The sequence below is a fragment of the Balaenoptera acutorostrata genome, chromosome 21 (genome assembly GCF_949987535.1).
Source record: "Balaenoptera acutorostrata chromosome 21, mBalAcu1.1, whole genome shotgun sequence".
Lineage (NCBI taxonomy): Eukaryota > Metazoa > Chordata > Mammalia > Artiodactyla > Balaenopteridae > Balaenoptera > Balaenoptera acutorostrata.
The window spans coordinates 11269045-11295928 of NC_080084.1; the positions used below are offsets into that span (position 1 = coordinate 11269045).

Here is a 26884-nt window from a genome sequence, read left to right on the forward strand (position 1 = left end):
TGGGCACTGGGTGAACAGAAATGAAACACCAAGGAGCTCAAAGTCTAGAGAGAGGGTCAGAACAGCAAGCATATGAGTATAATATAGCATCTAACTATTACAAATATGTATATTCCCAAAGGTTAAGGCAAGACAGAGGGTGCCTAACCCAGATGGGCAGAGAGGCCAGGAAATGAATTGGGAAATTAATAGAGGAAGTGATATTTGAACTGAGCCTGGAAGTAAATATAGGGGCTACTCATGGGAAAGGGAGGGAGAGTGCATTCCAGACACTGAATGGGCTCTGCACAAAGGCACGGAGGCCAGACAGAACGGGTGGAAAGTGTATGGCTGGAAGTGATGAATATTATAGGGCAGGGGCCAATCACGAATTCTGCCTTACCATGCTAGGGACTTGTATTTTTCTTTAGAGTAATGTTGTTCGGGTTTAAGGGAGTATGAGAATTTTCTGAGGGTTATATATACTCAAGAGGGCACTCATCTTGTAAACCAAAAATGGAAGCACAGGCTTCTAATCACATTTCCGCATGGTCTTGGGCAAGTCACTTAATCTTTAGGCTTCAGTTCTTTACTTGGGTTTATTCACAGCCAAGCAAAATCATTAGCATGGTAATATACTAACTTCTTTTTGCCATTCAAGGTTAGAAACAGGAACAAATAAGAAATTTGCTTATTCAAACCATATTAAAGCCATGGAATAACAACAGTGTTGACTTGTCAAAGTATATTTGACTGTGGGCTTCCCTGGTGGCGCAGTGGTTGGGAGTCTGCCTGCCAATGCAGGGGACACGGGTTCGAGCCCTGGTCCGGGAAGATCCCACATGCCGCGGAGCAACTAAGCCCGTGAGCCACAACTACCGAGCCTGCGCTCTAGAGCCCGCGAGCCACGACTACTGAAGCTTGCGTGCCTAGAGCCCGTGCTCGGCAACAAGAGAGGCCACCGCAATGAGAGGCCCATGCACTGCAACGCAGAGTAGCCCCCGCTCACTGCAACTAGAGAAAGCCCGTGTGCAGCGACGAAGACCCAATGCAGCCAAAAATAAATAAAATAAATAAATTTATATTAAAAAAAAAAAGTATATTTGACTGGGTAGGCTCTCTGAAGTGTATCCCTGTTCTTTAACTCTGACTTGCCTGAAAGTACAGCGAAATAAACTGAGGTCAGGCGATGAAGTGACTTGTTCAAGGCCATGAATTACTTGGTGTAGAGCTAGTCTATTTTAATATTTAGAAACTACATAGCATCATCACACTTGAAGGGAACTTAAGGTACTTAGTGATTTAAAACTTGATTATTTACAGAGGAAAACATGGGGACCCTCCCCCTTACCCCCAAGAAAGTGATTTGCCTGAAGTCACATGGCTAGTGACAGAGCTATTATATCAGTACTTGTTCATGGTCTAGTATTTTTTCTACTAGATTTCCCTGCATTTTCCTATACTGTGCTTGATGTTTTTAAGAGTCATGTGAAGGTCAGACTGCTATTAACACTGTCCCATAAGTAATTTTTCATTGGTGCAAGATATATGTAAAGATGACATAAGTCAGTCTGTTTTTCAGTAAATGCTGGAGAGGGTATGGAGAGAAGGGAACCCTCTTACACTGTTGGTGGGAATGTAAATTGGTGCAGCCACTATGGAGGACAGTATGGGAGGTTCCTTAAAAAACTAAAAACTGAGCTACCATATGACCCAGCAATCCCACTCCTGGGCATATATCTGGAGAAAAACAGGGTCCGGAAGGATACATGCATCCCAGTGTTCATTGCAGCACTGTTTACAATAGCCAGGACATGGAAGCAACCTAAATGTCCACTGACAGAGGAATGGATAAAGAAGATGTACATATATACAATGGAATATTACTCAGCCATAAAAAAGAACGAAATAATGCCATTTGCAGCAACATGGGTGGACTTAGAGATTGTCATACTGAGTGAAGTAAGTCAGAGAAAGAGAAATATTGTATGATATCACTTATATGTGGAATCTAAAAAGAAATGATACAAATGAATGTATTTACAAAACAGAAACGGACTCACAGACTTCGAGAATGAACTTACGGTTACCGGGGTGGGCAAGGGGAAGGGTGGAGGGAAGGCATAGTTAGGGAGTTTGGGATTGACATGTACACACTGCTATATTTAACAAAGGATAACCAACAGGGACCTACTATATAGTACATCGAACTCTGCTCAATGTTATGTGGCAGCCTGGATGGGAGGGGAGTCTGGGGGAGAATGGATACGTGTATAGTATGGCCGAGTCGCTTTGCTGTGCACCTGAAACTGACACAACATTGTTAATCGGCTCTACTCCAATACAAAATAAAAAGTTAAAAAAAAAAGTCAGTTTTTGCCCTGTGGTTATATATACTATCTAAGCCATCCCTGAGATACAGAATGGAGGATATTAGGAATTTTTTAAATGGATATCCACTTACAATTATCACTGAGGAAAAACGGCACCTCTTAAAGATTTCTGTTTTAGGGCCCCCAATTTAAATACAACCATAATTTATTTTTACTTTTTTTTTTTGCTTACTTTAATCTCCACATACTGAACCAACTACATACAATTAACAGTGTCTTGTAACCTTGCACAAAATATTAAGCAATTATAGCTATTTTGTAACAAAACAATTACTTATTAAAATGAAGAAGCCCAATAATGAACTAATCACTGTATTTATATATTTGTAAAGGCACAACTGGCTTCAGAGTGCAAGCTTAAAACCCTCTCCAAATAGGATAAATTGTACTTAACACAGAATTCCCAGTTACGCCCCTTCAACCTATTGTATTCCGCTCAGGGGCTGGGCCTAGACACTGTATTTTTAAATACTTCTCAGATGATGCTGATGTCCAGCCAGGTTTGGGAATCAGTGGTACAAACAACTCTGCTGAGCTCCTTCGGAGTCATTCACACGGATGCGTCACCCCGAGAGTGGATCTGATATCCATCTGATTTTTTCCTATCTGCCTCCTATGTGATAAGGGCCCTTGGCTAAACCTCTGAGTCTACTGTTAAATTGATATCTGTGTTAATTAAAGTAGAAAGTAGGGTCTGGCTGGTTTCTTGTATATAAGATGTACCTAAAGGCTATGGTTGGTGGTTTTTCTGTCTCTTCTATTTCATCATTTCACATTGGCGGTTGCTAGTCACCCAGGGCTAGGAGTTGTAGCCAGGAGAAACTTGTGCTTTGTGCCTCACTGAGCCATTTATGTTGATTTAATGAGACAGGCAGCGATATTCAGGTGTGCTTCAGGGATACTAAAACAAGCAGGCTGAATTTACATATTTATGAGCCAAAACTGTTGAACTTAAGTGCGCGCGCGCACACACACACACACACACACAAGTTATGTTGCTGTGGTGTTTTCCTTTAAATGTTTTGCGTGAACGATACTTTCCAAGGTTGTATTATTGATAAACACAAGAGCTACATCTGGAGGAAATCCTCTGAAATTAGATTCTAAATCTCCATTAATGCCAAGTAAGTAATGAGGACCCAGAGGTACTGAATAGGAGTGCTGGGAGCAATGGAGAAAAAAATTAGTTGTGTTTTTTTTTCCCTCTAAGATAGGGCAAGTGCTTAATTCCTTGCTTTCCCTATGTTAAGGTTTGTTTGAACTATGTGTGTGTGTGTGTGTGTGTGTGTGAGAGAGAGAGAGAGAGAGAGAGAGCGAGAGAGAGAATGTAATAAAATACAATAACAAAAACCTAGGTCTTAACATGTTACAAATTTGAAAATATATCACCATTCCTCAACCTTTGGTTTGAATTCATCAAAAGCGCCAATGTCAAACACAAACATAAAATTGCAGCTCTAATTACTACAGAAATACAGGAGCAGGAAGGACAAGTCATTGGTCCCTTTCTCACCTTCAGGCAGATGGCATTTGTATTTTTTTCAAAAAGCCTATCTGAGCGGATTTAATTTTCCATAGAGGTGGTTTTAGATGTATTTATTAGAACATAGCTTCAAAAATCTGAAACCAAATTAATTATGTCTTACCAAGGTGCATGAGGCACTTTGTTTTTGTCATTCAAAGAAATTGCTACTAGGATTCAGATGAAATATCCCCAGAGCAAATGGGAAGCAGCCCTGCAGGAGGCAAAGGAGGGCACGGCAAAAAATGAAGAATGTTTGTTCGATTACTAAAATCCTATAAAGGAATATTTTTTGGTGAGGCCACTATCTTGCCAGGTCCCCACCTAGTTCTAAGAGGACAGGAGAGTTGGGTCTAGAAGCTGCCCTTCTTCCAAGGATTTCCAGTGAGAGGGAGGGTGGGCTTTTAAATAGTTGCCGGGACATAGTTTCCCAGGGAGATGGAAACGGCGTGAAAATGCAACCATGTCCTTTAACCAGGCTTCCTTCTTGGTTACAAGCCCCGTTCTAGCTGGGCTCATATGTATCATTACTTTGAGCTATGAAAGATGTACTACAATAAATACAGCAACTGTCACAGCCACGCTTGGTCTCTATTTCCAAATCATGACAAACATTTTCATTACAGTGATAACGGAGGCAAATTCCAGGGTAGGCAATTTCTGCAGAAATACTTCATGAAAAAAAAAAAAAACTACCTATGAATTTTGATTAAGAAGTTAGGGTTCTATTCGAGTTATAGAAGGTGAGTCATCACTGCATACACAATGTTCAGCTCACACCGCACAAGTTGGGGGGAGCGAATATTAATGTGTGAAGTCCTTTAGAGATTACAAAAGTGTCCTGTTGCTATGGCTTTCTTCAAGTGCAACTGTTTTAGTGGGTTAGTAACTATATACTATTTCCCTCTAATTAAATACCATATATGAAGCCATGAAAAATATGACATAGATGATTTGGGATATGAAGGACATTTAAATGAACCTGGGGAGGAGGTCCTGAACACATTCACTTAGCAAGATACAAATCCAGAAAGCAAGATTCCTTTCTTGCACAAAACTCAGAGACTAAGACCGCGGAGTAAACGATTGTGTTCAGAAAAGCTACAAGTTATGTTCTAATCTTTCTGTGGGCCAGAAAAGTTATTCAACCAAGGCTGATGGTCTCTCGGAAGCCCAGGGGAGAAGCATGCCCTTTGCTGTTCACGACAGCTGTCACATACATCCTGTCAATAACAAGTACAACCCAACTCAAATTTAAAATCAGCTTTATTTGACATAATAGGAGAGGGAAAGAATCACTGGCGGTAATCAGATTCCGACCAATGGGGCCAAAGGTATCTCCACTGGAAAAAACATTTCTCTAGAGCAAAATTAAAGAATTTTAAGAAATCTCTCTCAGTGATGAAATAAAGATATTTATATTCAATTCAAGGGAGAATATCAGTTTCTCGAGCATTGATTAAGAAGGGTCTACTAGCCACAGGGATGGATAGTGGTTTGAAAAGCTGTGGTTTGAGCCTCACTTTCATGATTCCCACTGCAATTCAGCTGTTAACAGTTGAGCTCTTCTAGAATCTGAGAGCAATGAATGGGAATGAAAATACATTATCTGCAAGTCCCTTAGAAGAAACTCCTTGGGCAAATGTCTAACTCACTGGTATATACATCAGCAGTGAGACTGTTATTCAAAGAAAATTCCAAACTGGTTATGATCGCTGACTTCCAAGGCAGTTGTGATGAACAGATCGTCAACAGTAACCCTAGTTAGCAGTGGGTTATTCATATGAGCCCAGGAGATTGGAAATCCTCCCCGCCCTCCATGTTTACTCAGCTTTCAAAATCTGGCTGAGTTACTAAACATCCAACTTGTGTGATGGTGCATTTTACAACTAGTCAGTGGTGGCAGTAACCTCAATTTTCTTTTTGAAGTACAGTTGATTTACAATGTTGTGTTAATTTCTGCTGTACCGCAAACTTCTTTTTCTTATTAGTTATCTATTTTATACCTGTTAGTGTCTGCATGTCAATCCCCATCTCCCACTTCATCCCACCACCACCACCACCCCCCCCCTGCTCTCCCCGCCTGGTGTCCGTACATTTGTTCTCTACATCTGCGTCTCTATTTCTGCTGCCTTGCAAACCGTGTACTGCAAAGTGATTGTTTATACATATATATATATATACACACATTGTTTTTTATATTCTTTTCCATTATGGTTTATCACAGGATATTGAATATAGTTCCCTGTGCTATACAGTAGGACCTTGTTGTTTATCTATTCTATGTATAATAGTTTGCATCTGCTAATTCCAAACTCCCAATCCCTCCCTCCCCCCATCCTCTTGGCAACCACAAGTCTGTGAGTCTGTTTCTGTTTCACAGATAGGTTCATTTGTGTCATATTTTTAGATTCCACATACAAGTGATATCATATGTCAATTTATTATTTTTGATTACTGAATGTCTGTCAGGTATTTTATCTTGGAGAAATCCTCTTATTAGGGGGTCTCAGAAGCAGATGAAGAGTTTAAAATGCCATTCCTAGGATGAGGTTTAACTGCTTACACTGAAGTTCTTTACAGAAGGGCACCCCTTATGAAAAAGGTCCCTTTTGTGAACAGCCAAATATGAAGCGTGCCCTTTATAATGACCTGTGCTACTGAAGAGGTAGTCACGGAAGATCTGGGCACGTAGGTTGGCACTGTGTCACCTTTATTGGTTTATATTCAGGATTCAGGTCACTGTATCTCTTCTGTTGGTAAATATGAGTTTTCCAGCTCAGTATCTTAAAAGCTAGTTCCTGAGGAAAAGCTCTGCATCATGGACTTAATGATCCAGAACTGGAATAGCTGGCATCTGGGATGTCTCAGGAGAGCTGTTTATATAGGGGCGGAGCTTACACAGGCACTTCTGTATTATCTTTGCTGCTATTAATAAACTTGCACTCTTTGTGAGTAGCTAATTTAAAAGGAATCATGCATGATTAAAAGGACCAAAAATGGAAAGGAACCATCTCTGCCCTAGTAACCCTAAAAATTAATAGACCGTGTGTCCAGGATGTCACGTGACAGCCTGCTGAGAGGTATGCTTTATAATTGCTGTTCCCCAACTACAACCTTCAGGTGATCAAGCACTTTTCTTACTGCTTGCTGTACATCAAAAAATGTTCCTGTGGTTCACACCATTCTCTTTTCTGGACATGGTATCCCTTCCTCTTTCGCTCTTAAAACTCATTCATGCAAGAAAGTACCCTGAGGGTCCTCCAAAACTCTTCTCCAATTCCTCTCTTACCATTGGGTCTCTGTTTTCTGAATCTCAACTTATACTTCTAGTCAGTTTTCTCCTTTAGCACACAGTGTTCCTTATGTGTTCATTTAACTCTTCTCTCTTCTTGACTGCCAAGTACCTTGTACCCTCAGCACATTGTTGGACACATAGTAACACAGCTCTTGTTTCGAGAGAGGTTTCCCCATCGAGCCAGTGATGTGGGTTCATTTTCCAGACCCTCTGCAATCGGATTCTCTATTGATACCGATCTTCAGGAAACCCCATGCTTTCATGACACCCCAAGAAGAATTACAGAGAAAAGGCTGACCTGAAATGCACAAGGGGTATTGTCCACACAGTAGACCCTCAAGTTGTAGTCCAGAGAGTTACAGGACATGCAGCCAAAAACCGCAACCTTGAGCTGCTTCACGGCACAGTCTGTGATTGGTTCTCCAGTGAGGGCGTATGTCCCGAAGCTGTCTAGGAGCACGTGGCACGCAAAGGGGTCCAAAAGGCAGTAACAGGATGTGGATTCATCCTCTACCGACATCACTTCCTGTTGGGAAAAGGTCTGTTGAATTCTCTCAGCTTGGGAAATCAAATGTGATTTAACAGTCACTTTGCAAGGACCTGACATTTTTTTCAGAATATTTTTATTGAACTCATTTTCTCAAAATAACTGCCGACATCAGGAACCGAAGGAATGGCTATATTCAGGGTGTTGGGATTCGATTTAGTAGATTATAACAAACGTCACTTTCAAAGTTCTCCAATTTTCAGTTAATTTGTTCAAGGCCAAATTAAAAACAACAACAAAACAGCCTTGAACATTAATATCAATGAGCAAACTTTTATGTTTTTATAAAGGTCTATTTCTGAAAACCTCTTTCTCTATCCTTAAGGTAATATTTATTTTCTTTCAAATTATTTTTTCCTCTTTCATTCCATCAAAATCATTCACGAGGGACCATTCAATAAATGGTTTGGATAAGACGTATCAGAATATTTCACCCTCCGTGATAAGGTATGTGTGACATGTGATAGAGCATGAATCTAACACCATCTGGATGTAAATGACCGTGAGGAAGTGCTGGGAAGAAAAACGAAGATGGTAAAACTCAAGGCAAAGCAAGACGTAATGGAAAAGAGAACAAAACCCGGACCCCTTCATGAAACCCATGGAACTTGACTCCCCAGGAAATTTGCCTGTGGTTGTACCACAACTGAATAAATAGCAGAATGCATTTTCAATAAAGAATAGCGATGAGTTTCAAGACATAGCTGGGCAGGGTAAATGTCATCCACTGAAGCAACTGGGAATTTTCTTCTCCTCAAGAAACATCATTTTCCTTTTACTTCTTTTGCCTGAAGCACCGACTGGGGAGGTAAGATCCCAGGGCTGGAACAGGTCATTGTGTTCCAGCAAGATAATTCACCTGCTTTCATGCAAACTGACCTCAGACACCAAAGGAATCCCTATCAGACAGATAAATCAGAGGTTTCACTAAGAATAGTCATTCCACTGCCATCTTTCTTTGCTGTGGCGGTCTCCCTTGTCTTTACTCTCCTCTTGTGGATTCTCATTTTGTCCCTTTTATCCTCTCCTTGTACTGTTTCTTACATGTACTCGTACACACAGGGCAAGATAGAATGATTTTCAATGCATTCATTAATTCATGAACATCTATTTAGCAGCTACTCTGTTTCTGAATACTTCAACATAGATTTGTTATAATCTCTACGATGGCAAAAACAGATAGAGTGATTCCTTTTATGAATCCAGCTTGCTTGCCCTGGGCCTCTTCCCTAACCCCACAGAAGCCACAGAGGAAAGTCAGTTCAGACAGGGACATGGCCTGGGAACAAAGGCAGATACACAGGGTACATGTCTATGAGGGTAATTACAAGTGTATTCTAAAACCCAAAGATAAAGCTCTGTATCCTCTCTGGCCTCTCTTTTCCATATTCTCTCTCTCTCTCTCTCTCTCTCTCTCTCTCTCTCTCTCTCTCTCTCACACACACACACACACACACACACACACACACACACTCACACACACACTCACACACCCTGCCCCAAAACACTAGCCAATACCTCGAGGATGCTGTGAACACTTGCCACCAACTCTCTGAAAAACAAGTAAATGCTCACAAATTTCACAGCTGACTTGTGTGAAGAGAGGGTAAAAGTTAAATCCATTCCACAGGTGGAACCCAAACCCCGTTTTTTAAAAAAGAAAGACTCAGGTCTCACCTCCCACTTGCCCTGCTGGGTCCTCTTCTTTAAATGGATATTCCAGTGCTCAGAACTGACGTCTGCACAGTGGGGTATGGTCAGGGCAAAGGGAGTGGTGACAATCATGTCGGGGGGACCACAGGTGACTTCTGGACTCAGGAGTACCTCAGATCCATCTGACTGGAGGCTGTACGGTTGGGAAAGGATAAAAGAGAGCAGTATGTAAAGGAGCGGGGCATATGTGAATGAGAATTTAGTTGCAGGTTTAGCAAAATCCTTTCCTGGGACTCCCTCCTGAGTAACACCACCTCCTGGAGGATGGCTCTTCTGGACCACAGCCATCTATCCTGAACTGCTCAAGCACACAGACTGAGGTTGAGCCTAGATTTCAAATCTAGGTTTTGAAAAACAAAATGACAAATGCTTCTTCAGAAATACAGGGCAGAGCAGGAGAAAGCAAAGACCTGGCTGGCGGGTCACACACCAGCTGCTGAATCCTTATTCTCATTGATAACGTTATCAATGACCAAGGCCAAGGACCTCATAGAAATGACCGATCTGGTAATCTTACCATCATCACACTCCTTTCTCCCAACAACACATTCTATAAATATGTTTAATGCTAGTCAGCAACAAAACAAATTATTTTTGTGAACAAAGCAACACTTCAAACGTACCAGGATTGAGTATGTCTCTTCTGGTTTTGAAAACATTTATTTTCTGCCAATGCCAAATACACAAGTTATATAGCAATAGCACAGTAGACAGTTATAAACGGCATAATCAAATACATAAATATATATGTTTCATCTCTTTCCTATTTTAGCTCTAAATTTAAAATCATTCTACCTAAACCTGGTGTTCATATTTTTCTGTATTGTGAATAATTTACAATAGGAAGGCAGAGCCACGAAACAGATCAAAGAAATTTAACTAAAAGGAAATAAATACCACCTTACTGAATGCCTCCCTCTTCCATTTTTGTGTCTTTTGTTTTTAATCTCTGCCCCAAAGAGTAAATGGGTTAGTTCACAGGACAGCAATCAATGAGAACCCAGAAGTCTCCTCATTTTCCCCAACTGCTTGTATGTTTTTGAACAAGCCAGTTGATTTTTTTCCCCTTTATTTTCACTTGTAAGAAATATACTGGTACAGAATATAGTCCATAAAGCAGTTTAGGACTCTCAGACGAACAATGCAACATGAGAGCTAGGACTGGTATTATTACCTAAGCTTTCTCTCATCTCACCTAGGAAGGACATTTAAGAAATGTCATCCCTGGTCAGAAAAGCAACCCTTTGAGCAGGATGGAATCAGTACTGAAAGATACTACCTTGTCTGTGATCTTGTGTAAACAAACAGGTTTTCTATGACTAGGCCTAACATGTTGTTAATTTCTGAATTGCTTTTGTTGACACTGCTTGTTCCCTCTCCAGTTGGTCATGGCCGCACTTTACCTCATTATCTATAATTCACTGTTGCGATAAAAGGCACGGGGGCCTATAAGCTAGGAGCATCTTGTATCTACTGTATCTAAAATAGACCTGAACACCATCACAGGGTCTTCTTCCCTCCCCAAGAAGCACTGGAGCTGCCTTCCGAAAATTCAGCCTTCCACGTAGGCAAACCAAAGTTATCAATTCTTCCCATACAGGCAAAGCACAGACTAAACTGAAAATGTCTTTTATGCATTTATATGTCGAAGCAGGGCAGGCAAGTCGGGGAGGTGGGTGGGTTTGGAAAGTCCTGTATTAGCAATGACAAATGCTCTGTGAACAGCCTAGAATGCTATACTTGAGGTTTGAAAAAAATGTAAAATTGCAGCGTGAGCTGTACCCAGCACGAGGTGGCAGCTTGCGTGTGGTTGTCTGCCCGCCGCCACTGGAGAGGGTTAAGTGCTTTCTGTGTAATTGCCGCCTGCATCCTTCACAGACAGGGATAGCAGGGGTGCTTCTGAGTGACCAACGACAAGCTCTCCTAAAAGAACTGTTAAATCGCTTTCAGAGAACGATCCCCCCTTGTTGAACATATTATTCAAACATATGGGAATTGGGGGAATTATTTAATGCCAAGTGAATGGAAAGCAGCTAATGAGGTGAACTCTCACACTCATTGTGAACAGCAGGGCTCCTTTCGGTAATAACGTAAGCAGCATGAGAAGTCAGAGATGGTGCCCGGAGAAACTTAGGTGGGGACTGGGGTGGGGCCTTGCATTAGGCAGCCATTGGGCATTTCCGGAAGTGCAAAGGAAGTAAATTAAGACACATCTAGTCCTCCTACTGTGAAAAGGGTGTCCGTGTATGTAGGTCTCTCTCTGGTGAAGAAACAAAACTTGATCTGTCCGTTTTTTTCCCCGATAATTAATAATAATTTGCCCTTTTCTGCCACCTTCTATCTGTGGCAATCAGGGAGATTTACAGATATTAATTAAAGCTCTCCACATGCCTGTGTGGGCAGGTGGTAACAACATAAGGTCACAGAGAAGTCAATCAAAGAGATGGCAGCCAAATCACCACACATTTCTGACTTCCAGGCTCCTGATCCCTGTGAACAGATGCACTTTGTTTCTCTGTTAGCACTAGGAGACTGCTGGTCAAACTGCTGGCTCTCGTGACATCCCAAGTACAGATGGAGGAAAAGATGTAGTGTAGGTATAGCCATGAATACAGACCCAGGACATCTAGGGACAAGACAGCAGAGGAGAGAAGGCTTTAATTGGGCAAAACCAAAGATTTGTGAGGAAAGCACGGATGGCATTTAAGTTTGCCCACATTATACAGTATATGCCAAGGAAGTATTTGTGCTCTTGCTAGGTGTTAAAAAAAGAAAAAAGGCAACACATTTTTCTAAAATAGCTGTGAGCTAATAATAACTGGGAACTAATAACAGCAGCGATTTCAGGACCGTGATATGAACTACGTCAGTGCATCACACACCCTCCCGTATGAAAAGTCTGGTGGCGTGAGACTTCTGCTATTTAATTTTTTCATTGTGTCCCCCACCCCGGCCTTTTTCTCCATATATATGCGGTGCATGTTTACAAATGCTTACGGATACAAAAAGATCAATAATTTAAGAGCCAGGTCTGTGTAAGCAGGTGGCTTGTTGAGTAACTCTATGGAAACATGGTTGTGAATTCAAATTTCTGCTCTCGCAGTGCAGCTGAGAATTCTGGAGAAAATTCTGCCAGCTTTGCAGCTTTGATGCCCCCAACCGCAAAATAAATATACATGGCAGGAAAGGGTGCTGGTAAAGGGCCTGGGAGCATCTTGCCTGGGAATCTGGCAAGACAGAAAGCCCCACGTGACTAACCCTGTTTAGTTACCGGCAGGGGAAACCAAGAGGAGCCGCAGAGAACATAGAACGTGGATGAAAAGAACATTCTTGTGTCCTCACTTTGTGGCATCATCCCTGATATTACACCCCTCGTCTGACCTTTCCTGTGGCATGAAAACCAGACATGGTGGCAGAAGGGAAAGCCTTTCGGAGCCTCACTTGCCTCCCATGCAACATAATACCTACTCTAAGATTGTTCTAGAGTTAAAAGAAGTAAAGCCTAAAAAGCGCCTAGTATGTGCTCCATGCATAAAAGTTCTGCTTCTCAACTCTGAACTCCCACCTCTCCTACCTTTTTATGAGTCTTATTTCTATAGCAACTGTGTTTTTGAGATGGCTACTTTATTCAGTAGATGGTTCTTATCTCAGTACGTGCTTTAAGAGAATCCCCAATGCCTTAGTGATGTGCACTCTAAGAAATGAAGGCACCTTGGCAGGGCTTTCATGCTTCCCTTCCATGGTCTGTCCTCAACTCATGATATTGAGTTGAGAAATCCCACTAAAAATGCCAGCTTGTTCGTCCTCGAGGAACCGCAGCTGTTTCTGCTGCTCTGGAATTTTCCTCCAGACATCCCCATGATTATCTCCCTCGTGCCCTTCAGACCTTTGCTGCAATTGACACCTACTAACAAGGCGTTCCCCAATTATGCCTGAGCCGTGGAACTGCAACATTCCTACATCAAAAGCTGATCTTTGTTTTTCTTTGACTTCACACTCATTGCCCTCCAATGCACTATACCATTTGTTTATTTTTCTCTTCCACAGACTGAAATGTAAGTTCTATAAGGCCAGGGATTTTTTTTTTTTTCTGTTTTGGTCATTGTTGTACCCATTTCCCGCACCCCAGTGCCTCATGTAGGCCGCAAGCACTCACAAATATTTGTTGAAGCAAGCTTAGGAGCCAGTGGTTTCCACTGATCAAATCTGGAACATCTTGAGCATCAAACTGAATAATGGTAGTAAATGATGATAAGCCACTGAATAACATAAGAACCCACGAAAGATACACATATAAATGAATGGATGAGTGGGAAGGGAAAACTCTTCCATACAATAGGAAGCCAACTAATAAATGTAGGAAGTCATCATCTGACAACCAATCATATTAATAACTGACTCAGTTAAGAATTATGAATGGGATGCTAATATAATTGGTGAAATTTTCAAGAACAAAAAGGAACTATTTACGTGGTTTCAAAGTATCTTCCCACAAGGTACTTAATAATTACAAAGGGTAAACCTGACTTTATACTTGAGAACCTTGGCAGACACCACCTAACCCAAGTTATCAAAGTTAATCTTGCCAGTAATGGGATGAATTTTCAGAACATACTTCCCGATAAGAAAAAGTGAAAAGAACTCAGCATCGCTTCCGTAACATTCCTGCCAATAATACATAACCTGAATCTAATCATGAGAATTATCAGACAACTACCAGCCCAAATTGAGGGACATTTCTGCAAAATAGCTGATGTGCACCCTTAAAAGTAGTCAATATCATGAACCAGAGACAGACTCAGGAACTGCTCCAGATCAAAGGAGACCAAAGGCACGTGACAACAAAACGAAGTGAATGGAACTGGATTTTCATTTGCCATAAAGGACATTATTCAGATAAAGAGGTGATATAGGAACCAAGTCTGCAGAGTAGATAATAGTATTGTATCAATGTTAATTTCCTGATTTTGATAATTGTGCTGTGGTTATGTAAGACTTTGTGTTTAGAATATACACACTGAAGCATCTAGGGGGAAGAGGGACATCTTGTTCACAATGGTTAAAAAAATATATGTGGATGTGTATTTATTAATTCCTCTCTCCATATGTGCATGTCTCTCTCCATGCACATGCGGAGAAAGAGTAGAACACAGTAAATGTAGTAAAACGTTAACATTTGTGAATCTGGGTGTGGGAGAACTGGGAACTCTTTATACAGTTGACCCTTGAACCACACGGGAGTTTAGGGGCGCCAACGCTCTGTGCAGTCGAAAACCGTATCCGTGGTTCCACAGGCATGGATCCAACCAAGCACAGATAGCCATGTTTACTATTAAGAAGTGAACCCACCCAGTTCGAACCCGTGTTGTTCAAGAGTCACCTGTACTATTCTTGCCACTTTTCCTTAAGTTTGAAATTCCGTCAAAACAAACAAACAAAAAAATATGAATGAATGAATGAAGAGAGGCCCAGGGAGAATCTGTCCGGAACTCTTACAGTGAAGTCAGCAGGGTCGCTGACAGCTGCACACAGTGTGTGGCGGAGGTGATGAACGTTCTGCACTTGGTGGTGGTGAGGTCATGGTCCAAACCTTGGCACATCGTGACTCACGTTCTGCAGCGCCCATCTGCACACCAAGGTCACAACAGAAGGTCACGGTGAAGGTCAGCTACACGGTGGCAAGTGCTAACCACGGCAGGTCTGGAGATGCGTCCGGGCACATTTTGCTTTTGCTCTCAATATCTCTTGACCTGACTCTAGGCTTGTAGTGCGTCACTCTCTTCAAGCAAAACAATCAGCTCCATACTTAAAGACGAGATTTTCACTGTTGTTGTCGTCTGCCATGCTGTGCTTGGTAATTATCGTTCCCTCCTTTCCTCCTTGTGGTCTGTATTATAGATGAATGTAGGTTTGATCACCTTTACCCAGAGCATCACTCAGGAACACGGGCAGGAGAGTAATGATAGTTTTACTATGCCAGACCCTGGGTCGATCCATAATTAAAGCATATTTTAATGGAATAGACATAAAAGGCCGATGGATGGAAGCTGTACTTAGTTTTAAAATTAGAGCTCTGAAAGCAAGCTGGCTCCAGCCTCCTACAGTTTTGGACCTGAGATGACACATAGTTTTACTATTATTATTCTCTTTTCATTGAAACCCTCGTACACTGACCTAGAGTGCTAACATTGCTGTGGATAAAAATCCGTTTGCGGTTTATGATTTCTCGTTTTATGCGAGTCAGATACCTGTCTCACTCTGCAGCTCTGACCAGATCTTTGAGATCAGTCCCAGGAAACGATAATCACAGCATCTCGGAGATATGGGCCCTTTAGAAAGCCAGCGTGGCTCATCCGTCCATCCCAATAGCATGGCTAGGTTTCCTGGGGGATTTAACTCTGGTAACTGCTATGTATGATTTAAGAAAATAGACTTCTGGAAAGGGAGAATAGGGCATCAGGAGCAGAACAGAGGAGAAAAGAGAGAAGTTGAGCAAAATCTCTTTATCACAATTGATTCCTCTTTCAGTCTTTAAGTGGCCCTAAAACTGTAACGTGGTTTCAAACTCCTTGGGTAGCTTGTTTAAAATTATATTCCTGGATACCACCCATGACGATTCGGATTCAGTATTTCTGAGGTAGGAGCTGGGAACTCATGCTTTTCACTTGCGTTCCTTGCTTGCAAGTTAGCCCTGGTGCTAACGTTTGAGAAAAGCTCTGTGGTTCTTGGGAAAATATCCGAAGCAAAGCCTCACGCAGCGGGGGCTCGGTGGTCTGTCAGATATACATCGGGTAGGCTTCTGAAATGGAATTCAGATGCCGGTCAAGTTGAAATGCTCACGATTATGGCTTTGGATGATGCTACTATAGTAGAAAATGCAAACGCACAGGGACTGTCCCTACATCCTCTTTCTCTAAGTAGCACGTGTGTTAATATGGAAGGCTCTCAGGTTGGGGGGTTGATTAGCAGTAACTGGAAATAACGTTACAGCTCTTCAAGCCATTCTATGCCATTAGTTGGGGCGGGAGAGGAGCCAGTTAGAAGAATGGATTACAATAAGCAACAAGCCCAGTTAACTGAGGATGGAAGCATACATCTGTGCTATTAAAGGGTTTAAAGATCTGTGTCACCCACTTGGTATTATCTGCAGTAGGATCACGGGAAGGGAGTTGGCACAAGGGGCTTGGGGTGGGAGGGCAATTACATACGGGCTGGAATGAGGATTTGACTTTGCTGAAGTTTGAGCGACACCACACTGAGAGATTAAACTGTTTGCCTATGTTCAACGGCTTTAGTTTACACACACATTCATAGGGTGTTTACCAATTAATATACTAAAGGAATCGCAAATCCTGTGTAAATCACCAGTTCCTAGACACAACTTAAACCTCATCTTTCATGCAGTGTTGGCGTTTTAGCTTTGTTTACTATGAGAAGTGGAATAATGATGGCTCAGGGAGAGTGCTTTAAAGTGAAAGAAGGGGAGGGGAGAAGAGCGGATCTAGGCGGCATGCTGCTCTGACAGTTTTTATTATCTGCTAAGTGGTTTACTCATTGGCATTTTGAATGAGCCAAACAGCCTTCCCTGGAGGAACCTGAGTCCTGTGTCATAGAATCATTTCATTTCGGGGCTGGGAAAGGACCTAAGAGTAATCAGGTCAACACCATCACCATTCAGATGAGGAAACAGAAGGGCGTGCTACGGGGTGGAGGGACATGGTCGAAGTCACACCCACTTGTGACAGAGCTGGGATTAGAATCTCCTGTCCTGTGGTGGTCCTGGGGTGTGTGTGGTGGGGGGCAGGGCGGGGGGACAGGCAGTGGGAGAGACAGATGTTCCCTGGGACATGGTCTCCAAACCTGGAACTTCGAAGGTGTGTAATGTTGGCATGAGAGTTGCTAAGATTGTTTTCATAGACCCTGGAGAAAGCCTTAGGAAAACAGGGCTTTGAGAGGCGTAGAGTGGTCACAGAGGCCTGTGTTGGTTTCCTATTATTGCTGTTCCATAGACTTACTGGATGAAAACAACCCAAATTCATAATGTTACAGTACTGTAGGTAGAAGTCCCATAGAGCTAAAACGAAGGTGTCAGCGGGGCTGTGTTCTTTCTGGAGGTTCTAGGAAAGGATCCATTACCCTGCCTCTTCCAGCTTCTAGAGGCTGCCTGCATTCCTTGGTTGGAAACCCCTTCTTCCATCTGTGAGCAGTATGACATCAGTCTCCTTATGTGAGTCTGGTATTCCCACCTTCCTCTTAAAAGGATCCTTCTGTGGGCTCACCTGCATAATCCAGGATAATCTCTCCTTCTCAAGGTCCTTAACCTTCATCACATCTGCAAAGTCCCTACTGCCATGTAAGGTTCCGGGGATTAGGATGTGGACATCCTTGGGGCGCCATTCTTCTGTCTACCACTCTTCTACCACCGGGACTTTCATGGCTTGTTCACTTTAAAGTTAGGACCTAAAGACCCCTCTGTCGCTGCCTCCTGACCCACGGCCGTCTCCCAGACACCACATAATCTTGGGGGTGTCGGTTGACTTTTGGGTTATCTTCACACTTCAGCTGCACAAGTTTCTATGCAGAGTGAAGCTCCATATCTGCATATAACTTGATGGGGTCCTGGGAAGTTGTTAAAGACTGTAACCAAGGGAGTGAGGCCGTTGATTATCCAGGTTTTCAGAGGGCGTGTTTTAGTAAGCAAGGAGGGCAGCCTCAGTGTGGGCTGGCATCTTCTCTCGGCATTTTTATTAGGCTACAACTAAGTGAAGTGGAAAGGATGATATATTTTAAATATCTTAATAGGACAGGTTATTTCTACTTCCAGCATGGGCAATAAAAGAGATGGCACATACAAAATAAAGATAATTATAGTATGTGCTATTCCTTTACAATGTGCAATCAAACTCATGAACCAATGACTTTCCTCTTATTGAATTAAGGTGCCCCTTCCATTCAGACCTATTAGCCATGTTCACAAACCATTGTTATCTTGTCAATGGCATCTTTAATTAAAGACTCCTCTGGACCACTCTAATCACTTCGCATTGTGAGCTCACATGGGCTTCAGAAGCACTTTGATTAGAATGACGGCAATTTTTATTTATGCGTGTTTGTTTGTGGACCAAGGGGGTGTGAGGTAGAAGGATGGGTGAAGGCCTTGATATGAGGAAATTCTCCTTTCCAAAAAGAGCAGATCATAAAATGACAATGTGAGAATCCCCCCCCCCCGGCCCCGCTTTTCTTTTCCCTCTTTCACTATTTTTCTCTTCCCCTCCTCATTCTGGGGGCTAATGGCATTACATTCTAACCTAAATGACTTTGTGAAGAAACCATTATGATTTTACTGCGGAAAAGAGCACAATCTTCAGCTAAAGTTGCATTAACCCTTCTAGGCCATTAAGGTACCATTTGATAAATTGCCCCTTTTATTACACTGCATGACACTGGCAGTCTGAAAGAATTAATGTGTTTCCCAAATGGCAGCAATGTACTCCCCCTCACTAGCACAAGTAGTAACTTTGTTTGTTACTTCAGAGCCTCTCTCCTCCTCAGTGGTCCCCTATGCCTGTTATAGAGTTGATTAATGCCAAATCTCCTCAAAGGGATAGCTAGACACCATTAATTTGATTCTTCCAATAAAGATTTCTAAAACTCAAAAGCAACAAACCAAATTCAAATCCATGACTGACCACTAAACAGAAACAGTGACAGGGATAATTCGTTCATTTATATCTATCACTATCTAGCACGGAAAGCCTGGCAAAGTGGAGAGGGACAAAGCTTGTTTAAGGTGGCATAAGCACCCACGCCACCTTGACTGGTCATTGATCTCTTAATCTAAATACCAGCCCGCCCAGAGTCCATTGTTCGGACCCATAGGATATACCTCTAAAGTACCAATCATAGGCCAGAATGTTATGAGAAACAGAGGTAGACAAAGGAATTGATGCAGGATGTCCTTTGTATCATCACAAGGCTCTTGATTTTACTTTTAATTTAATTTTTTATTGAAGTATAGTTGATTTACAATGTTGTGCTAATTTCTGCTGTACAGCAAAGTGACTCACTTATACACATATATACATTCATTTTTTTAATATTCTTTTCCATTATGGTTTATCCCAGGAGATTGGATATAGTTCCCTGGGCTATAGTAGGACCTTGTTGTTTATCCATTCTAAATATAATAGTTTGCATCTACTAACCCCAGACTCCCAGTCCGTCCCTCTCCCTCCCCCCTCTCCCCCTTGACAACCACAAGTCTGTTCTCTATGTCTGTGAGTCTGTTCCTGTTTTGTAGATAGGTTCATTTGTGCCGTATTTTAGATTCCACATATAAGTGATATCATATGGTATTTGTCTTTCTCTTTCTGACTTACTCCACTTAGTATGATCATCTCTAGTTGCATCCATGTTGCTGCAAATGGCATTATTTCGTTCTTTTTTATGGCTGAGTAGTATTCCATTGTATATATGTACCACATCTTTATATCTGTCAATAGACATTTAGGTTGTTTCTATGTCTTGGCTATTGTAAATAGTGCTGCTATGGACATTAGAGTGCATGTATCTTTTCGAATTATAGTTTTGTCTAGGTATATGCCTAGGAGTGGGATTGCTGGGTCATATGGTAACTCTATTTTTAGTTTTCTGAGGAACCTCCGTACTGTTTTCCATAGTGACTGCACCAACTTACACTCCCACCAACAGTGTAGGAGGGTTCCCTTTTCTCCACACCCTCTCTAGCATTTGTCATATGTAGACTTTTTAATGACGGCCATTCTGACCGGTGTGAGGTGGTACCTCACTGTAGTTTTGATTTGCATTTCTTGAATAATTGTGATGTTGAGCATCTTTTCATGTGCCTACTGGCCATCTGTATGTTGTCTTTGGAGAAATGTCTATTAAGGTCATTTTTCAATTGGGTTTTTTTTGTTGTTGTTGAGTTGTATGAACTATTTGTATATTTTGGAGATTAAGCCCTTGTCAGTCGCATCATTTGCAAATATTTTCTCACATTCTGCAGGTTGTCTTTTCGTTTTTGTTTTTTTTTTTAATTTAAAAAATTATTTTATGCTTTCCTTTGCTGTGCAAAAGCTTGTAAGTTTGATTAGGTACCATTTGTTTATTTTTGTTTTCATTTCTATTGCTTTGGGAGACTGACCTAAGAAAACATTGGTATGATTTATGTCAGAGAATGTTTTCCTACACTCTCTTCTAGGAGTTTTATGGTGTCATGTCTTATGTTTAAGTCTTCAAGACAAAGCTCTTGATTTTAGAGCGAACACTTATTATGTTTGCTATCACTGAATTAAACTTTCTGCTGAGTCTAGGCATGTGTTAGTAGTTAAATGGGAATGACTCAGTATCATTGAGTCAGAGCTCAAGCAAATTCCATGGATTTTGTATCTTTGTAATTAAAAAAAGATAGACAAAATAATATCAAAATGTAGCATGTAGTTTGCACAGGACTTCTCATATTTAAAGTCACTTTACTGTCCTCACTCAAATCCTGGAATGCAGTTAATAATACACAAAATTTATAGATGATAAAATTGAGGCTTGGAGAAAGAAAATGACTAGCTCAAAGCCACCCAGGCTGGAGGTGGCAAAGGGGATTGGAACTCAAGCCTTCTGGATCCCTGTGTTGTCCTTACTCTGCTATACCATCTCATTTCTGATAATTCTTCATTTCTCATGCAGTGTCAATGACTAAGTCTGTACTACTTTCCTGACAAGTTATGTATGCCATTAGTTTACTTCAGGATTGGCAGAGTCTTACCTAGCTAGGAAGGCAAAGAAAACAAAAGGAAGGCAGAAGATCCCACTGTGCATGAGGCATACAAACATGGTCCATGCCCAATATTGGGACATTTTGCTGTAAGTAGCATTGTTGTCACATGCTCCGGCCAAATGTGGGATTTCAATTCAGCAGTTGTCTGTTTTCTTGAATATATTGCATATTATTTTCGTCTTTTATTTATTTATTCTTTAATCAATTTTCTTCCTATCCCTTTTCTTGTTAAGTCAAAGAGCTGTGTTTATTCCCTGGAAAGAAATCCAGAGCTGCTCCCAGAGCAGCTGTTATCACAAACTCTCAGGTGACTTCAGCTGGCAAGTCTCTCTCTACTAATTAATCATCAGTTCCCAAGCCAGAATTCTGGGAATTATCTCCAAGTCCTTCATCTCTCTCACCCCACATTAACACACGCATGCGCACACCAGCGGACCTGGCCGAGTTTCTCCCCAAGTCTATCTCTCAAAGCTCCCCATTGGGCGAGAGCTCCGTGACCCCCAACTAGGTAGGGTCTACAAGCCCCCTGGCAACCTGAAGAAGCTACAGAAGACAGACCTTTATCCTTCCTCCTCCCAATAAAGATTTCTTGGGGTTCGTGTCTCTCAGGGAGGATTTGGGGCAGGAGATAGATGGACCCCAGGCTGAATAGTTTCTCCCTTGTGGACAGAAACTCCATAATAGCAGAAACTCCATAAAAGCAGGATGATGGGGGAGGCTGGGCCCTGCCCAGATAGAAGATAAAAGACCACATATTCCTTATTCTTGAAGTCAAGGAGACCTCCCCAACTACACATGCGCAGAAAGGCTCCCTGGAGGTCAAAAAGGGAAGGGGTGCCACCTCATAGTAAGTGATGAAAACTACCCATAGGCCTCTTCACTAGAATCCATCTTGGCCAAGAGATGCGGACGCACACAGGGGAGGACCCTGAGATAAACCAAATACGGACTCACAACCCAGCAAAGCAAGATGATTGGCCAAAGGAAATCCAGAAGAAATGCCCCATAAAAGTGATTCAACTGCCACGAGGGTGCGACTCTCTCTCTCTCTGAGTCCGCCCATGTGTCTATCCACACGTACTGTCCTCTTTTTCCTCCTAATAAACACTTTACTTGCTTCACTTAAAAAAAAAAAAATCCCCATTGACAGCAATGTGGGGATTAGAGAAAGGATTTAAAACGTTTGCAACTAGAGACAAGGACACTCAGAAGTAGAGTGAATATAATTTACTGTCCAAATTGAGATACTTTTGAGTGTGAAAAGGAGGGCTATTAATATCTGTGCTAGGCAAAATGAGGCATCTTTTCACTGTGCTCAGAAGGATACTAGTATGATGAAGACTTGAACGTGGCCAGTGGCAGTGGAGATGAAGCAGAAGATAATACATCTCAAGTGTAAATATGACAGGGTCTCCCGAATCTTCAGCCTCAGCAATCCCTACCCATCAAGTACATTTCAGTTTCCCCTAGGCAGCAAACAACACTCTACATGGTCAAATCTTTATTTTTTCAGCTGCATTCCTCATCACTCTTCCTTTCATATTTTGTTCTGGTTTGCTTAGTTACAAAATATGTGATGCTATTTATTTATTTTTTTACTTATTTATTTTTTAATTAATTTATTTCTGGCTGCCTTGGGTGTTAGTTGCTGCATGTGGGATCTTCTGTTGCGGTGCACGGGCGTCTCTCTCTAGTTGTTGTGTGCAGGTTCCAGAGTGCGTGGGGTCTGTAGTTGTGGCGCATGGGCTTAGTTGCCCTGTGGCACGTGGGATCTTAGTTCCCTGGCCAGGGGATTGAGCCCGCATACCCTGCATTGGAAGGCGGATTCTTATGGACCACCAGGGAAGTCCCTATGTGATGCTATTTATACCTCTGTGCCTTTGCACATTCTGTTCCCTTTGACTGGAATGCCCTTTACTCTCTGTCTTTCAGGTTTTAAGTCAATTGTCACTTCCTCTCTGAAACCTTCCCTGAGCCTTTACCCACGGTTCATCCCTTCACTCCTGGTTAATATTTGGGTATCTTTGTCACCACATGTAGCACACTGCAATATCATCATTCATTTAACTGGGTTTGCTTTCGGGGTTTCATCTATTATGGTATGAAGTGGTTCTAGTTTTCCTAGTAGTCACTCTAATAGTTGTGCTTCATGGAATTGTCCATGGTAGCAGGGTACCCTGAAGATATTTAATTTTGATTCCATAACTTTTCCGTAACATTGAATTATTAAAATAGTTTGTTTTTTGGACTGATTTTTGTTCATGTAAAAACTTTAATCTCACATCTGATTCAAAATTCCACTCCCACTCCCAGTAGCCATGCACACAGACACACCTGTGCCCACACACTCATGCATATTTGCATGAACACACACAAGGTTCTAGCTACTGGGTCTGAAGCAGACAACTTGTTCCCTCATGCATTCCCTCTTCCACGAGCTTATTTCTGTAGAGAAAAGGAAAATATACACCATCTCCTACTTAACTGTGGCGTATTTTTCTTGGATGGCTTAAGTTTCTTAAGATAATCCTTAATGAATTCAGTATAAATAGGTGATGACTCCAAAAGGCCTCACCGACAGAGGGTGCAGGTGACTGGATTGCAGTTATGCCTAAGCATCTGTTGTTCCTTGTGTGTTCCAGATACACCTGCCAACCAGCCCCCAGCTGGCAGCATCTTTACGTGCTCTCTGAGCCCCTCTTCCTGGCACTGAAGTGGCCTCTGGCAAACCTGTTTTCCATCTCACTTAACCTCTCTGGCTCCAACTTCCTGGCCTAGGTTCGTCTTCTCTACCTCTTGGGAATGTGGGGAACTGGAAATTACAGAAGAGCTCTTTGCCCCTCTCTCCTGGGCTTTGGCAGCATGCCCTCTCTTCTCAAAGCTTTTTATTTTTTCCCTCTTCCCTGGGAGCATTGAACAAGTCAACAAACTGATAAACAATGAGAAAATCAGGTATCGATATCCATTTCCTGCAGATGACCTGAATTTTATGAGTAGTTCTCCTGGGGTTACTCTCTTTGGCTTTGGCAAGCAAAGGGACAGCCATCTTGGATCCCCATACTTCTCCAAAATGTGACTTCTCTTTTTCTCACTTCACGTGCAATTCTTACATCAATAGGGAGGGATAAGGCATGATGTGTAGGTGGGCGGGGGAGTGGTGGTGCCCATTCTGATGAAATGATGTTTCTCTGCAGCTTCCGCAGGGAGGTGGGAAAATTAGACTTGACATTACCCTGGCGAAATCTCTGAAACTAGAGAGATCTTCCAGACATGATCTTCCTACATATACACAATCTGTCCTCCAACCAACACCTCCACCAGAGTAACCTCCTTACATATAAGGGGTCCTATTTTTCTTGGTTCACAGTACTGAGTACATTTGGCCCTTGTCACTGACTGAACTGAGCTCATAACTCTTGCAGTGAGAAGGTGTAGTATTCTTTGTTGATGTTTTTTGCCTGAGCTGCTGTAGGATGGCTTGAGACATAACCTAGTGGGTAAGTCCTCCAAGCTGGAGAAGGCAAACAGAGATGCAAATCATCCCAGAGGTTTTGGCCAGGTTTCCTCCCTGCAGTAATGTCCTGATCCGTCACCTGGTGTCAGGGTAGAGCCAAAGGCAGGTGCTCTTATTTTATGCTCAAGAGGTAAGGTTTTTTTGTTTGTTTTTTTTTTAAAGACAGTGAAATAGAAAGTCATTTTTTATGGCTGTGTTGGGTCTTTGTTTCTGTACGAGGGCTTTCTCTAGTTGTGGCAAGCGGGGGCCACTCTTCATCGCGGTGCGTGGGCCTCTCACTATCGCGGCCTCTCTTGTTGCGGAGCACAGACTCCAGACGCGCAGGCTCAGTAGTTGTGGCTCACGGGCTTTGTTGCTCTGCAGCATGTGGTATCTTCCCAGACCAGGGCTCGAACCCGTGTCCCCTGCATTGGCAGGCAGACTCTCAATCACTGCGCCACCAGGGAAGCCCAAGAGGTAAGGTTTTGACTGGGACCACTACACTAATTGCAGTAGCCTGATGGCAGGGGTTTCTTAGCTTCTGTGAAATCAGAGCCCTTGGAGGCTCTGATTCATAAAATATGAACTCAGTTTCATATTTTACTGGGATGGGTGCTTTTAGAATGGCCTCATATGTCTGCTTTGACATAAAGCGTAGTTTACTAGAAACAGATTCATTTCATTAAAACCATTTTTACAAGTAGAATGGCCATACATATCTGTTTTCTTTTTAGCCTTCTAGAAATGAGGTCCTCCCAAAGAGCCTAAGGACATTTCTGAGTGCTTGTATCCTCTATCAGGCATGGTATGTGAGCAAGTGTGTGTTTATAATTTTGTTTTTGTGTGTGTCATTCTTGCAACCATGGAGGAAAGGCCACATGAAGCCATTCCATAGAAGTAGCTACAGTGCGGTGCTGAATGGTGAGCCAGTCACTAGATGAGAAATTGTCTACTCTCTTCCATTTCAGGCCTACTTTTTCTGTCTTCCTAGTCTTGTATTTGGTCTTATTTCATGCTTGCTATCAAAGCTAGTGCACCATCAAGGCACCACTCCCCCCAAAAGTTAACGTTTCCTAACACCACCATGTCTGCCTTCCCAATCCTCACCCCAAGAAATCCTCACCCCAAGATGTACCCAGTGGGAAGACCATACCATTTGAGAGAAAATAAAAGCACAGTAGAAAAACAGTGGTTGAAGTACTCCATCTGGGTTGAGCCCAAATTCCAAATATGTGTCCTTTTGTAAATTCTTCAGTAAGATTACATTTCCAGCTCTAGTCTAAGCATTTGGTCAGGACTATCCACATGACAGTGTAACTGGAAAAAGAAATGAATGGTTGCCTTTGGTTTCCTTTTATTGCTTCTCAGAAGAAAGCTCCATATAGTAATGTCCATTTCTCTACTCACCAACCATGGGTGGAAAGGGGGGTACAAAACGAGAGCTGGGAGTGGGTAGTGGGATGATTGTGCTACATCTGTATCATTTTCTTATTGGGGTGTATGTGGGGGAAATCTCTGAAAGGAGACAATTGATTTTTTAATCCTCTTGTTTAAACACCTTAATTTAAAAAAAAAAATTTTATTGGAGTATGGTTGATTTACAATGTTGTTTCAGTTGTACAGTAAAGTGAAATCAGTTATACATATACATCTATCCACTCTTTTTAAGACTCTTTTCCCATATAGGTCATTACAGAGTACTGAGAAGAGTTCCCTGTGCTATACAGTAGTTTCTTATTAGTTAATCTATTTTATATATAGTAGTGTGTATATGTCAATACCAGTCTCCCAGTTTATCCCCCCCTTTCCCCTCTGGGTGACCATAAGTTTGTTTTCTACATCTGTGACTCTTGTTTCTCTTTTGTAGATAAGTTCATTTGTACTTTTTTTTTTTTTTTTAGATTCCACATATAAGTGATATCATAAGGTATTTGTCTTTCTCTGTCTGACTTAGTTCACTTGGTGTGATAATCTCTAGGTCCATCCATGTTGCTGCAAATGGCATTATTTCACTCTTTTTTATGGCTGAGTAATATTCCATTGTGTATGTATGACATCTTTATCCATTCCTCTGACACTTAGGTTGTTTCCATGTCTTGGATGTTGTAAATAGTGCTGCAATGAACACTGGGGTGCATGTATCTT

The 26884-nt window shown here is 42.0% G+C and overlaps 1 protein-coding gene across 1 annotated transcript in view; it reads right to left on the reverse strand.

Moving 5' to 3' along the window:
• The window catches only part of UNC5D (unc-5 netrin receptor D), a 265917-nt gene that overhangs the window by 40939 nt on the left and 198094 nt on the right, over positions 1-26884 (reverse strand). The window contains exons 11-12 of the mRNA XM_057537499.1: positions 9417-9585; positions 7491-7718 (exon numbers count right to left, since the gene is read on the reverse strand). Coding sequence (XP_057393482.1) covers positions 7491-7718; positions 9417-9585 — 397 coding nt within the window. The remainder of the gene's footprint in view (positions 1-7490; positions 7719-9416; positions 9586-26884) is intronic.